General features: G+C 41.3%; 1 protein-coding gene across 1 annotated transcript in view; it reads left to right on the top strand.

Moving 5' to 3' along the window:
- The window catches only part of RASEF (RAS and EF-hand domain containing), a 72,038-nt gene that overhangs the window by 27,725 nt on the left and 28,199 nt on the right, over positions 1-16,114 (top strand). The window contains exons 5-10 of the mRNA XM_085846376.1: positions 1,279-1,356; positions 1,472-1,587; positions 10,096-10,164; positions 10,239-10,326; positions 12,505-12,605; positions 14,204-14,420. Of these exons, the coding sequence (XP_085702502.1) occupies positions 1,279-1,356; positions 1,472-1,587; positions 10,096-10,164; positions 10,239-10,326; positions 12,505-12,605; positions 14,204-14,420 (669 nt within the window). The remainder of the gene's footprint in view (positions 1-1,278; positions 1,357-1,471; positions 1,588-10,095; positions 10,165-10,238; positions 10,327-12,504; positions 12,606-14,203; positions 14,421-16,114) is intronic.

Raw genomic sequence — 16,114 nt, 5'->3', positions numbered from 1 at the left:
TTCTGAAATATGCCGCGAATGTCGGGGAATTGTTTAAAATATAATATATATAAAGACAAATATACTTTTTTTTTACATGGTCTAGACTCGTGGAAGAGCAATTACACAGAACAAATCAGCACACAGCAGGAGAAAGGGGAAGAAACAACAGCAGGGCGAAGAGAGAAAGTAGTTGGAGACAGACAAACAAGGGATGCAGGTAACGATGAGGGGTAAGGGAAAACAAAATGGGTGGACAATATGGATACATAGGCAAGTTGTGTTTGACCAGTTTGTGATTTTGTCAAGGTCTGAGAGGGAAGAGGCTGCTGCCTGTCAGTCAGAAGGATGAGAGATGTCACAGCAGAGAGTAGAGTCATCAGCAAAGAGATAAAGTGGACTTTCCAGAGAGTCAGTGAGATCATTGATGAAGATTAGGAATAATATGGGGTCGAGAATACTGCCTTGGGGTAATCCAGCCTTGGCAGGGAGAGGAGATGAAAGGGCTCCGTTGAGAGCCACATGTTGTCTCGGAGAGTGGAGGAAGTCAGAAATCCAAGAATAGAGTTGGCCTTGGATTTCATAGGCAGACAGTTTGGAGAGTAAAGCAGGATGTCAGTCTGCATCAAAAGCTCGAGATATATCCAGAGAGACGGCCCTGATCTCATGTCTAATATTGAGGGCCTCCACCATTGTTGGGAGAATAGAAGCAGCATGTCCAAGGTAGAGTGCCAATGTCTGAATCGAAATTGATGATCTGTGATGAGGCTGTTGGAGAAAAGGAATGATTATATGTCAACCATGACCTTGTTGATGATTGGAAGTACAATAAGCTAATTGGGCTGTAGTTAAGGGGATCTGATTTACACCTTTTGATGTAATGCTGTGATGTTGGCTGATTTCCAATTTCCCAGGTAGACACAGGAGAACAGTCCTGAAGTGTTAAAAAAAAAAAACAGGAATGCATGAATGTCAAAGCAACTCACTTTATGATCCGCGAATACATGGGGTCCGTGAATAGCAGGGTCCAACAGTACAATAAAGACCAATCCTCTGCAAGATTATAAATATACAAAGATTACCCTACCTTTTATTTCTCAAAAAGTTAAGTTTGAATTTCCTTCTCTGTCATTTTGTTCAGTGTACTGAACGTTCTTCATTTGAAATTGCTTCCGAAAATATCAGCCAGAGCGCCTTGTGGTGTGAACGTTTATGATACTATATCTAGGACCGAGGAGGTGATTGTAGAAAAAGTAACTGATGCATTGAATTAATGTTTTCATCTGTTTTGTCATTTAGTTAGAGAACCTATCTCGAGCTGCAGATCCAAAAGAAGATGTCTTGCTCCTAAAGAAGCAGTTAAACAACATCACACTGGTAAGTCTCTACTGTTGTGAACATAATTATCTGGTTATGACGTCACAATGGTTTGCTCAGAAATAAAAACACATTCAGTTTTCTTTTTAATGCCAGCATTTGATCACTGTTACAGGAAAACCAGGAGCTGAAGAAGAATCTTCTGGAAGCTCAAACCAACATCATGGTTTTGCAGAGCGAAATCGACTCGCTAAAGACTGACCTCACAAATCACTCCATGAATATGGAACAGTAAGACTCAGCCAATGTCAGCATGAATCTCTCTTTTTATTTTTATTTTTTGTTCAAATAGTACCACTGTCCTGAAACTATTAAATCGTAATCAATTTGTCTGACTTCCACTGTCCTGAAACTATGAGATCACAATCAATTTGTCTGACTTCTTGTCTCATCCCTTCATGTCTAATCTGCTTTCAACATCCTTACCTTATTAACCTTAGCATTTACTCTCATAATTTGCGAACTCAAATGGTATATGATCATTACGTAAAGTAACTACGAAATGCTTGCCCACCTAAACTTGCTTTATCATGTCAATATTGCTAATCGTTATTAATTCTACCAATGCCTTACCCCTTAGAGGGTGCTCGGTATAATGCATTACATATAATAGTCATGCACTAACTCCATAAACCTTTCCTCATCTTTATCTCCCTGTAACATATCCCACCATACACATAAGAAGTTAAAATCTCCCGTCATCGAAATTCTATCTACCCACACAAATGATGAAGGCAAAGGTAAAGACCACTTTATACGTTACACCATACCACGGTGTAGCATTGTGCCTCGGTGCACCACGTAACCAAAAAAATAAATAAATAACACACCACGTCTTTCTGAAACAACTTCAGCTTTTTATCTCTCTTTATGAAACCATACTGATCGTGCTTCTTTTAAAATTCTGTTATCGATATTTGGGGCAGCACTACCTTTTCGTTGGTAGCATTTTAATGACCATCCGAAGCTGCCCTGAAGGTATGACAAAGCAATCGTATTGAGGAGCTGGCATCACGTGTAAACTAGACTACATGGGGTAGGCAAATCACCTGATTATTGAAGGTTATTAATGAACCAGTGGGTTTCTACAGACAGAGAGTTGCATGGCAATTATCATGGGACCATGAACTGGTTCCTAGGAGCTTAGAACTTGACTTCTTAAAATTGATGTTATCAGGCGGATTTGAACTCGTTTTCAAATTTCACAAGCCAGCTTTGCGCATCCATCCGAAGAACAGCATGTCCCGAGATGCAATGCCCTTCAGGCATGTCATTGTAATAGCTCACACTGGGTACTTTATGTGGAGGAAAACAAGTGGAGAAAGCAAGCTGATTTATAGTTGCTGCCTCATCACAGGGTTCAATGTACCAGAGCCTCGAGGATATGATAACTGAAAACGATGAGAAAGGGATCGAAGGACAGAGAGAGAAAGGGGAAGAGGGAGAAAGAGGGAGATAGATCGAGCTAGCTTTTGTGGAAGCTTTCCCAGGTTGAGTCAATATTGGATGCAGAGGAGATGGATCTGGACCATTCCCTTTGCGAGAGGGCAAAATCCAGTCCCTGTCTGTCCTGGATGAGAACTTTGTGGTGCTGTGTTAACTCTTTAACAACAGCCAGAGAGATTTGAACTTTCAAAAGAACATGGTATGAGGAACTAAGCAGGGCACAGCAGGAACAGGAGAGGTTGGAAGGAAAATGAGTCATTAACAGGTCGAGAAGGTAATACCATAAGCAGAGATCCAGGTTGGGAAGTTCACAGATTGGGTCAAACACATGAAGTTGCAGAAGGTCTTGCTAACTCCCAGCTAACCAGCTTGATGGCAGGTGAGAAATAGAGAGTACAGAGGAGTGGCTATTAATTGATCCATCTTAGCAGATAGAGTCATCATCATTTAGTGGATAGTACACATTATGCAGCCAAATGTCAAATAGCTACAGAGAGGAATACACAGCCAAGGCTTTCAGGGGGTGAGGTCGGCTTTTGCACAGAACTCGGATAGAAGGGTATGGAGCTCTTGACATAAACAGCAATCTCACAACCAGGGCAAGAATCATGTCTGGCAATGGCAAGGAAGAGACAGTGGATTGGGTTACATCCTGAGAAACGATCCTTTTAAACACAATATCGAGAGTTGCAGCAGCACCATGTATGAATGGATCTGTGATGTTTGAACAGAGACCTCAAAGGGTATAGGTCCATATTATTTGGGGAAGGTGGAGGAATAGGAGCGGGGATGGTGGGAGGACAATGGTAGAGAGTGGGAGGAAAGAGATGTTTTATATAGTGTCTGTTGTAGGATCTCTCTGTCAGTTTACAAATTTACTTGCTGAAGTGGTTGCCTTTCATCACCTCCTTATGTTCCCATTTCACTCTTGTTTCACTTTTATCATCACCAACTTTTTTTCATCATTGTCTCTCTGCAATAGCTTAGCCTTCACCCCTCCCTCCTGTATGTCCCCTCCATAAATCTACATTTAATCATCCATTAAGTTTATACACATCACACCATATTTCCTCCAAATGATCCACTCTTCGTTTTTTTTTTTTTTTTTCTCTTGATACATTGTCACCTTAAAATCAAAAGGTTCTAACTCACAAAAGCATTGTCTTTCAATGTACCTTTTGATAATAAAATAAAACCTTGTGTGTAGATTAAAACTATTTGATACTTTCCATATCCCTGGATCGAGTTACATATATAATTATAAAATGTACACAGCCATGTATTACTGTGTAGATAGAATTTACCTATCCATATAGTTTGATTTCTATCAAATTGTCAGAGAGAACCATTTGATTCTAAGACAACAACACCCTAACCTAAGTTATTCATTCAGGATGCAATTAACATACCTGCTGTACCTTCACAATCCTTGATCCCTTAACCTTTTGCCTTCACAATCCATCCATCTATTGGGACCATACTCTGTGCAGAGCATTGGTGCTGCCATAAGCCGCTGTCACACCTTGACGTTTTAGCCAGCGTATGGCAACGTATCAAAATGTATGTAGAACGCTGGCGTACGCTGAACTATTGATGTTTTTTTTTTTTTTAAGTTTTTGGCGTATGCATAACGTATTAGTAACGTACACCGAACGTTTCGATAACTTATACCAACGAATGCTTAGCGTGTTGTTGGCGTTCACAACCTATGCCCAACTATAGTCGAACGTATGCAGAGCGCACGGCAGCATATCGCCGATGATCACGTGGCATAGCCTATAAAAAGGCTGCCGCTCGACGATTCAAATCATAACCGCACTAGACATCGAAGTGTCAAGGCCCTGTCACACCTTGACGTTTTAGCCAGCGTATGCCGACGTATGAAAAATTTGCCGAATACGCTGGCACACGTCGAATATGTTCTGGGTAAGTTTTGTATACGTTAAGAGCACGCTGAAGCACGCTGGCATACGTCGTAGTACGCCGAGCACGTCGACAAATTTTAAGCGTGCTCAAAACTTTTAGACGTATGCCAGCGTATGACACACACGTTCCGCATACGCTGGCCATAAGTTGTAGGCACGTTATGCGATCGTTGACATACGTCGACACATGTTACTTGTAAGTTACTCATAAGTCGAAACACGTCGAGGTAATGTTTAGTGTACCCGAAACTTATTTCTAACCAATGAGTAACGTGCTTTGAACCTATGAGTAACGTATCTCCAACGCATATTGATGTATGTAGACATATTTGACGTCTTCCGGATGACCACAGAACTTACTGAACGTGTTTCTAACTTACAGCTACCGTATAATGGCGTAGTGGCAGTGTTTAGGGGAATTGGTATATAAAAATGGGGTTCACAGGAGGAACCCGTCAGTGTTCCAGACGCCATGGTTTTTTTTTCTTTTTTTCTTTTTTTCTTCGGCATGACGGTGATGTTGACACTTTGATTTGACAAGTTCTGTGGTCATCCGGAAGACGTCAAATACGTCTACATACATCAATATGCGTTGGAGATACGTTACTCATAGGTTCAAAGCACGTTACTCATCGGTTAGAAATAAGTTTCGGGTACACTAAACATTACCTCTACGTGTTTCGACTTATGAGTAACTTACAAGTAATGTGTGTCGACGTGTGTCAACGATCGCATAACGTGCCTACAACTTATGGCCAGCGTATGCGGAACGTGTGAGTCATACGCTGGCATACGTCGAAAAATGTTGAGCATGTTAAAATTTGTCGACGAGCTCGGCATACTACGACGCATGCCAGCATGCTCTTAACGTATACAAAACTTACCCATAACATATTCGATGTGTGCCAGAGTTTTAGACAAATTTTTCATATGTCGGCATACGCTGGCTAAATCATCAAGGTGTGACAGCGGCTTAAGCAGTCTCCTGGGCTAGTGGGCACAATCCTGGATGGTTCACCACTCCAACACAGGATACTCAAATAGCTCAATAATCCCACAAGCTTGTACTCATTTTACCAACCTCAGAAGGATGACAGGCTGAATCAACCCACCTGGTATTAATTCAACAGCCAAGTGGGATTTGAACTCAGGACCCTCAGACCTCAAGCCCAGCACCCTAACCATTAAGCCAACACCAGGCAACTCCACAATCTTTGATCCCTTAACCTTTTACCTCCACAATCCTTGATCCATCCATAAGGACCATACTCTATCCAGAGTGTTGGTGCTGCCTAAGCAGTCTCCTTGGCTATTGGGCACAATCCTGGACGGGTTACCACTCCGACACAGGATACCAGCATGCTGGCACTCATTTTCTGACCTCGGAAGGTTGACAGACAGAGTCAACCCCACCTGGTATTAATTCAACATTAGTGTAGGATTTGAACTCAGGACCTTCGGATCCCAAGCCCAGCACGCTAACCATTAAGTAAACACCAAGCAACTCCACAATCCTAGATCCCTAAACCTTTTACCTCTACAATCATTGATCCCTTAACCTTTACCTCCCCAATCATTAATCCCTTAACCTTTTACCTCCACAATCCTAGATCCCTAAACCTTTTACCTCTACAATCATTGATCCCTTAACCTTTACCTCCCCAATCATTGATCCCTTAACCTTTTACCTCCACAATCCTTGATCCCTTAACCTTTTACCTCCGCAATCTTTGATCCCTTATCCTTTTTCCTTCGCAGTCATTGATCCCTTAACCTTTTACCTCCACAATCTTTGATCCCTTAACCTTTTACCTCCACAATCTTTGATCCCTAAACCTTTTACCTCTACAATCCTAGATCCCTAAACCTTTTACCTCTACAATCCTAGACCCCTAAACCTTTTACCTCTACAATCCTTTATCCTTTAACCTTTTACCTTTACAATCCTAGATCCCTTCACCTTTTACCACCACAATCCTAGATCCCTAAACCTTTTACATCTACAATCCTTGATCCCTAAACCTTTTACCACCACAATCCTATATCCCTTAACCTTTTACCTCTACAATCCTTGATGCCTTAACCTTTTACCTCCACAATATTTGATCTCTTAACCTTTTACCTCCACAATCTTTGATCCCTAAACATTTTACCTCTACAATCCTAGACCCCTAAACCTTTTACCTCTACAATCCTTTATCCTTAGACCTTTTACCTTTACAATCCTAGATCCCTTCACCTTTTACCACCACAATCTTAGATCCCTAAACCTTTTATATCTACAATCCTTGATCCCTAAACCTTTTACCACCACAATCCTAGATCCCTAATCCTTTTACCTCTACAATCCTTGATGCCTTAACCTTTTACCTCCACAATCCTTGATCCCTAAACCTTTTACCTCCACAATCCTTGATCCCTAAACCTTTTACCACCACAATCCTATATCCCTTAACCTTTTACCTCTACAATCCTTGATGCCTTAACTTTTTACCTCCACAATCTTTGATCCCTTAACCTTTTACCTCCACAATCTTTGATCCCTAAACCTTTTACCTCTACAATCCTAGATCCCTAAACATTTTACCTCTACAATCCTAGACCCCTAAACCTTTTACCTCTACAATCCTTTATCTTATCCTAGATCCTTATCCTAGATCCCTTCACCTTTTACCACCACAATCCTAGATCCCTAATCCTTTTACTTCTACAATCCTTGATGCCTTAACCTTTTACCTCCACAATCCTTGATCCCTTAACCTTTTACCTCCACAATCCTTGATCCCTTAACCTTTTACCACCACAATCCTAGATCCCAAAACCTTTTACCTCTACAATCATTGATCCCTTAACCTTTGACCTCCCCAATCATTGATCCCTTAACCTTTTACCTCCACAATCCTTGATCCCTTAACCTTTTACCTCCACAATCTTTGATCCCTTAACCTTTTACCTCCACAATCCTTGATCCCTGAACCTTTTACCTCTACAATCATTGATGCCTTAACCTTACACCTCCACAACACTTGATCGACACGATAAAAGTGAATGTGCATATTTATATACACTTTAAAAACTAAAAAAAATATATACTTAACCAATTCCAACCAAATTTTTCATGTTGCCTAAGAGTACCCCAAGTATGGTTTCTGTCAGGGTAGCATATCTCGGGGAGGGGGTTCAGTGTAGGGGAAGATCCAAATTCTCTCTTTATAAAGGTGTATTGTATTGCATAGCGCCATCTGGTGCAAGCCGGTACTACAAAGCATCTTCTCAAATAAATATAATAAAACAAGTAATTCAGCAGTAAAGAAAGTTTAAACAATGCCTGACGTTGAAATATGAGTGAGAAAAATTCGAAATTTTCAAAATGTTTCATTTCATTCATTTTAAGCAGAGATTCAAACCAAAGCATCCAACACTGAGCTTCGCAGCAAAACGGAAGTGATTTTTGTTCACGTCATATACAGTATAAGCAGCAAGTATGGTTGACAAAGGTGATGTTAGCTGACCTCCAAGCAGATGGAAAATTACCTCCGACAAATTATATAATGAATAGAGCAGAATGTTTAACAAGCACAGCATGTTGTCTTTTTGATGAAATCTGTCAACAAAGTGATCTACATAAAATGCCTCGTCCATAATCTACATGTAATGCTCCACACTATGTGCAAGCCTCTCTGTGGGTCATCAAGTGTCCCATCGTGAAGTCTTTTTCTCATGGTTCCACAGGGATTTAAAAGTTATTCCAATATTTTTTTGGGTTTTTTTGGTGTGAACCGGAATTAAGAAAAAATAACAACATGGTGACATGCCGAACTGGTAAAGATTTTCTTTTGTATTTTCTGAGAAAATACTTCAAAATTGATATTTAACAAAATTCTATGGACTAATTTGATTTAGTGTTTTCTTTCTTTTTTTTCATTTCCCATTTATAACCTGAATGTACAATATTTTTTGCTGACACAGGTGATAAATAGGTTAATTTGGTCAGCGATGTGATATATAATCGACTAAAACTTGTGTTGATATGTAATGCCTTGGAGACTTTAGATTTATACGTTCGAGTTGTTGATGTTGAAAAAATGCAAGCCAATGGAGTCGGGAGCATAATTTCCAACCTTTTGAAGTTCTTGCATTTTGCTAAATGGCACCAAAATGACAGTTTCCATAACTATAAATCTTGCACCGGTTCATTTTCAATATCTGTCTGCCTACGGGTAATCTTGCTACCAAATTGGTTTCTTGCAGCATCGATTGATATCGGAAACTCGTAATATGTGAGAGTGAACATCACAGAATTCGGTCCGTGTGATATCACAAAGAGGTGCAGCACAAAGCCGAACAACAATGATGACCTTCTGTTAAAGTACGAGCGAAACCGATGTTATCTTTCGCACGTTACAAGCTTATGCTTTTGCTTGAAACGATGAGTAATAAACAGCAAGTCATTTGAAGCACATTTATATCTCCATCAGCAGTCCAATATGGCTGTGATAATACAAACGATAACAGATCTGCAATTATAATTTGACACCGAAATGACATTGTAAATTTATTTTAAAATATAATACTTTAGGTTGGCTGTAGTGGTAATTTAATGTTGAGAAAACCCAGGTTCAAATATCATTTAGTATCCTTATTATTCACAGAAAAGTACACCGATGCCTCCAAACGTCCTTTCCTGTCCTCCATGTAAAAAAAAAACTATATAAATTCAAATATATATATGTATATATATATATATATATATATATATATATATATATATATATATATATATATATATATATATATATGTATGTACATATTCCCTTCCAAGGAACTTCAGCACATGAGGCCATTCGGCCCATCAAAGCCTGCACTATTATAACCAACCTATCGTTGTTTGTCCATGTTCTATCCTTTTTAAATGCTGAGCATTAGGCAACATGTACCATTTTAATAGTTTTTGGTATGACTCAGCCAGGGTTTGAACCACTGACGAGGTTCCTCGTTTAATGTCCAGCCAAGGGATGTGAAACAACACCACGATGACAGTTTATAGCTGGGTCAGGATTCCAACGCAGTCTCGGCAGCTCAGAAAAAATGTGCGTACCTCTCGGTTATCCTGCCAGCCCAAAGCTCCCATTTCAACCGAGCATAACTCCAGGAATAAAATAAAAATCATGATTTACTCTGGGTTGGAGTCTTGGAGTATGCTACATGGTTTGTCAGGTGTATCATTGTACTGACATTTGCAGGTGCTGAACAATGATTAACTCTTTATAGGGACTTATTTATTTATAAGTACTGTACTACAGCCATGATGGGATGCGAAGTTGCATCGATAATTTAATAACAAGCTTTTTTCCCTTCCCTCTTACAGGGATAACTCGGCTTTGAAAGAGCTTACCGATGAGAAGTTTATGCTGGAGAAACAGGTCGAGCTGCTGCAGTAAGTGCTTGGAAATTCGATGCGAGTATTGAGAACATCAATGGAGATGTAATGGGGTTTTGTTTCTCTGCCAGGTCTACAAACAGGAAGCTTTATGACAACAATGACAACCTCCGTGCAGCCTTGGAAAACACGCTCAGCATGCACAAGCAAGCCGCTAACGTAAGGAGTTGTACCTCCCGGCATCCCTCTTGCGTGACAGCATTCCAACACTAAGGTGGATGTTTTAAATGATTTGCAGACTCGTTTTATCGCAATCCATCTGAGCTGCAGCCCAAGGTGGTTGTAATCTTGTGTTACTTCTCCCATTGCACTCATGTTCCTGCAGATGTGTGAAAAATGTGTTTAACTTTGGATTCGTTTAACAACAGCAGAAAAAAAAAAAAACGAAATTACTACGAACGGCAACAACATTGAAGAGACTATCACACGAACCACATACGAAAGGGATTCGTTCTATCTATGAATTGTCATCAGAATATTTAATTAAATTCACCCTCTACACCCTCTACAGTATGTTTCTCCCTGAATTTCCCACCACCACAAAATCTTCCTCAACGTATATCAACCACTTCTTACAGTGTTGGTTTAGTGGTCATGGCACTGTGATGCCACCCAATAGTCTGTGGGTCCAAACCCAACTGAAGGCAGATAGAAAGCAACCAGGACAATTACCTTGTTACTATTGGATTATTGGTGAAAACCCAGTTGGCTTGTTAATGATGAAAACACAGTTGGCTCATTAAAGGAGGGGGGTGATCTGCTTGCCCTACTCAGTCTGGTGATGTACAGCCAGTCCACACTGTGGTTGGTGGTCGTATGGCAGCTTAGCTGCCGGGGTAGCTATCATTTCTTGAAGCGTGACTGTGTCGCTGATGCAGTGCCCCTCTACCAGTACACACACTGGAACTGGTACTCATTTTGCCGACCTCTGAAGGATGACATGCTGAGTCAACCCCCTGGTGTATTAATTCAGTGGCTGATGGGGCTTGAACTCAGGACCCTAGGATCCCAAGCTGCCACCCGAACCACTGAGCCAACACCAGGCTCTACACTGTGGTTAATTCTCAATACCTTCAAGGTAACTTGGAATGGGTACCATTATATTCATTCATATGTAGCACATGGCTGCTGGTTGTAGCATTACTGGGAGTGTAGCTGTGCCGTTGATGCAGTCCCCCTTATATATATTTTTTTGTCTACAAAGTCGATGCTCATGGATGAGCTGAGTTGGAGCAGAAATTTTGGAAATTTGTTCAGGGTATCGGCTATCACTTTCCTACTCTTCACAAAAGGACACCGTGGGATCTTTGACATCCATCATGGGATGCCCAGTTTAATGTCCATCCGATGGACATTAAACTGGGCATGTAAAACACCAGGATGACAGTTTATAGGAAATAACAAGTTCCCCATGCCCACACGAGATTTTAAACGGGGCGGGGATGGAGGTGGCAAAAATGCAAGTGGCATCTTCTCTCATCGAGCCGGCAAACTTGGAGCAACAACTCGTATTTATTGCCGCATTTGATACCATATAAATGCTCTAATGGTGGTGTGGTGCTCCATTTGACGCTGTTTGTTCGATTATATGTAGCTTTTTGATGCCAAGGGTCCGTCAAAGTCGGTGACCAATTACAAATTAATAGGAGGATGAGCCCCAGAGAGACAACTCAGAGGTGAGTGTGCAAACGTCTATCCTCCAGCCCAACTGGGCACTAAAATACTATCTATGAAAAATATTGCAAACCAATTATAAATATAATCCCAAATTGAAAGTATCACTTTGATTGTATCAGCTGTTACAAAGTGGCCAATAAATGGTCTCCTCGAATAAGGGGTGCATGGCATTTATACACTCGACGAAACGAGTAATAAAGGGTTCTTGGACTGAAACACATGCCATGAAGAGATGAGTGAGATTTCAGGAATATTTTTGACCCATTTGCCGAAAGCTATGAACGAGTTGATTTGACTGCTAAAAACAAAACATTAAATATCTGTTGTGGTGTACTCAAAATGGATCGAAGTGCATTTTGCTTTCGGGCACAATGAGAACCCTTTCAGTTGGTAATTCCTTTTTGGAAAAGGCATTGATCAAAAATATGTGATGGGAAAATAAACCGTTGCGTATGTATTACATAGATCGTAAGTTAAACAGTACGGTGCGAATGACAGCAGCATCAAACCCTTTTGACGGTTAAAATAAAAAGTCTTGATCAATTAAATATGAGATGCCTGCTTTCCCTGGGGCTTGTGCTTTAACGTGGAATTTGGACGTCAGGGTAGCACATCTTCCTTCCCTGCCATCTGTGGTTAACGGCATTCCCTCTCCACCAGAGCACGAGAGTGACGTCTCTGGGACTTCCCCTCAACCGGAGCACCTCTCAATCTTCAGCCGATTGTCGAGGAAGGACATTTTCCCCGACCAATGAGCAACGGTGGGCCCTGCCATTTTCCGGCATTCCGTGCAGTTAAACAAACCGTGTCTCCACTATCAAGCCCTTGTATGATGGGATGGATGCTTACCGTGACATCACAATGGCTTTGGAATCATAAAGAACAAAAACCCGATTGCACAATCATACCTATGATTTCTTTACAAACAGATTTCCCACGTAATTTTTGATTGAACATGAAGTGATGATGCTCGGATTGATCCCTGAGAGACCAGAGTTTTGCTCTCGGGTCATAGCATGCCACCGCACACACACACACACACACACACACACACACACACACACCATCATTAAATGGACAAAATCAACCCATGTGCTAAGTATCTCTCCTTGGGATTTTCACGTGATTTAAGGAAAACTCATCATATTCATTAATTAGGTTTCACTGGCTGTGCTAAATTCTTCAAAACAAGGCGAAAGGATAATGAATTCCCGAGGGTCTGGCTCTCTGCAGTAACAGGAAGGTTTGTGGGTCACCGACATGTATCGGACTGTTCTACAAAATAGGAAAGCTCCATAATAATCAGCAGCACCAACCAGTGCCGGATTAAGCCTCGGCTGGCCCTAAGGCACATTTTGAAATTTTAGAGAATGGCCTGAAAATTTTAAATTAGATCTCGGGCTCATGGAAATGGACCTCAGACAAAAGATGAACTGATTCAAGAACAAGATATTTAATACAAAAAAAAGACAAATATTTAATGTGAAAACAATTTTTGTGGCCCGAATTTTTGGCTGGCCCAAAGGCACAACATGCCTTGTCTACCTAATGGTTAATCCAGCACTGGCACCAACCCCTCCACCGCCAACCGGCACCTTACCCCGCCCACGTCGCACCCCTATTTCACGACTCATCAGCCGTTTTCGACGTGCTCTCAACCTCATCTCATAGGTCAGGACATTTATGGAGTTATAATTCAGGAAGACAAAAATGGCACTTTCAAAAGCGATGATGCTTTCATTAGTCATGCTTGCTCTGGTGCCTTTGAGATAAAACAGGGATTAATTGCAATCAAGGGTTTGTCCTTTTGTGAAATCGGGAGGTAACTCATACTGCTTGGAAATTGACAGAGCGGGTTTATTTTAAACGTAATAACCTTGTTATGAATAATTTCACACACACACACACACACACACACACACACACACACACACACACACACACACACACACACACACACACACACACACACACACACACACACACACACACTACATCTGGCAGGCTTTGATGGAAAGCATATAATGCTGGTCAGCACAGCAATGTCTGAACTGTTCAGTAATTGATTAGCTGGCCGTCTCTTCCGCTGTAAGTAGGTTAAACATATCATCATAGTTTTCACAAGGGTAACATATACACACGCAACAGCCCAACTAACATGAGATGCATCATTTGCATATTGGTATTAATTATGTCTTTGGTTCCCATGTTGTTTTACTTGTCGTTAATTGACAACTTAGAAAACAATTTATTCCCAGATTATTTGTACCTCTTTGCAACTTTGAAATTTTAGATTAAGATACATGACAGACAGATTTATGTCAGTTAGTGGTTGGTAACTGTGTTTATATTTCTGTAGAATAAACACACAATCCTTCATCGAGGATGAAACCGATAGCTTGGCAGCCTGTGATCCCATGCGAAATTCACTTGGTGAGAGTCAGGAGGTTGAGTCTTGGAATGAGTACGACATGCCCAATGCCATGCATGAGGACGGCGTGGACATCGAGCCAGGACAATGGAACCAGAGGACATTTCCTCACCCTCCATCCACGGGCTATGCGTCTGACACGGATGTGAGATCCCTTTTGTATCTGCTTGTTCACTTCATTCATTGGTCCTGAATATATCAGAGATTAAATATCCAGCTATGAAATTGTCTTAAAATGTTTTCTGTCTTCGGATAAATAACAAGTGACATTCCATTTATACTTTGTTTGTTTGCATGAGTGATAAATCTGATGTGAATACAGCATACCAATCTGTTTAACTTCACCAATTGGGCTAATTCGACTGAAGACAGGATATGTAAAAGTACTAGTAGTTATGCCCGGCGTTGCTCGGGCTAGCAATAAAGCCTGGCGTTGCCTGGGCTTTCTTGCAAATTTCAAGAATAGCTGTTAGGGGTTAGCGGTTAGGGTTAAGGTTAGCAGTTACAGTTAGGGTTAGCTGTTAGGGTTAGCTGTTAGGGTTAGGGTTAGCTGTTAGGGTTAGGGTTAGTGTTAGGGTAGCTAACCCTAACCCTAACACAAACCCTAACCCTAACAGCTTGGCGTAGTGGAGGTAAACAGCGCCCGGGGCAAAGTGGAAATTTGCGTCCCCCGTAGGCTTTAAACTTGAGTGGATTTGAATGGAAAATCCCATAAGGGATATCGATTTATCGATTTTTTTTCGAATATCGGAAGTGTTATGGAAAAAATTTATAGCCAATGACCTAAGTTGGACCAAAAGCCATAATCGTACCGAACTTAAATGGAATCCGTTGGAGTTTGTGAAAATGCATCAAAACGAATTTTGAGGGGCCTCTTAAGGAAGACGATAATATCATTAGTATATATGCCAAATCTTGTTTCATTTCATGCAGTAACAAAAATCTGATGGTGGAACAAAGAAAGGGGCGTGCCGAAATATTAATATAGATTAGAATTCATAGCTTCACTTTGGATGTCACTCCTGACCCAACCATCATCCATTCTGACCCTACTTTCCACACGCTTTGCCCCATGTGTGGGTGTGATGACCAACTCATGGAACATGCCATATTCCACTACTTGCATACAGAAACACCTCCCCGCCAAGATGTCATGCTCTACTCCAGCAGCATCCATTTATGCCTGTGGAAGACCGCTTATACTCTTAGCTTTAGGTGTGGCCTGGGATTCACCCCAAGTCCCATAGAGGTTGGCCTGTCCTGCAGCTACACTCTTTTGGATAACCATGACTTCACCAAAAAGTTTGGCCTGCTAACCTCCATTTTATTGCTATCTCAGCTCAGCCTGGCCTGTTTTCATTACACCCTGGCTGGTTCCCAATCAGCCCAGGCCCACTTACTCCATCCAGAGCCTTTACCAGTTAATTCTGGTCAACCTCCATTTTGGGCATATAAACACCCAGTTTGGACATTGTATGTGCCATGTGCTGGGCTTGGCCTCCTCTTGGTTCAGTTTTGGCTGTGAGTTCAGCCTTGACCTTTTTATTCCACCAAACAGCTCATCAAACACAGCCTGTATGTCCAAGGAAGATGCTGCATCCCCTTGAAGCACCGGTTACATAACCAACATAGTCAAATCAACATGACCAGCAATACAGTTCACGTGTGCAGTATAGCAAGCTGGTCTCTGCCATTCCTGGCCATACGACTTTCCAGGGACAGAAATGGCATGTTACACTCGCAAGTGAATTGCAAACCCATGCACATGGACAAAGTATAGGACTACCGAAGTGGCCATCCCACCTGCCACAAAAGAAGTTGTGTTCACAGCTTAGTTGA

The sequence above is a fragment of the Eptatretus burgeri genome, chromosome 11 (assembly GCF_056783735.1).
Source record: "Eptatretus burgeri isolate ZD-2024b chromosome 11, Ebu_testis_v1, whole genome shotgun sequence".
Classification (NCBI taxonomy): domain Eukaryota; kingdom Metazoa; phylum Chordata; class Myxini; order Myxiniformes; family Myxinidae; genus Eptatretus; species Eptatretus burgeri.
This window is presented reverse-complemented; position numbering and strand designations above follow the sequence as displayed.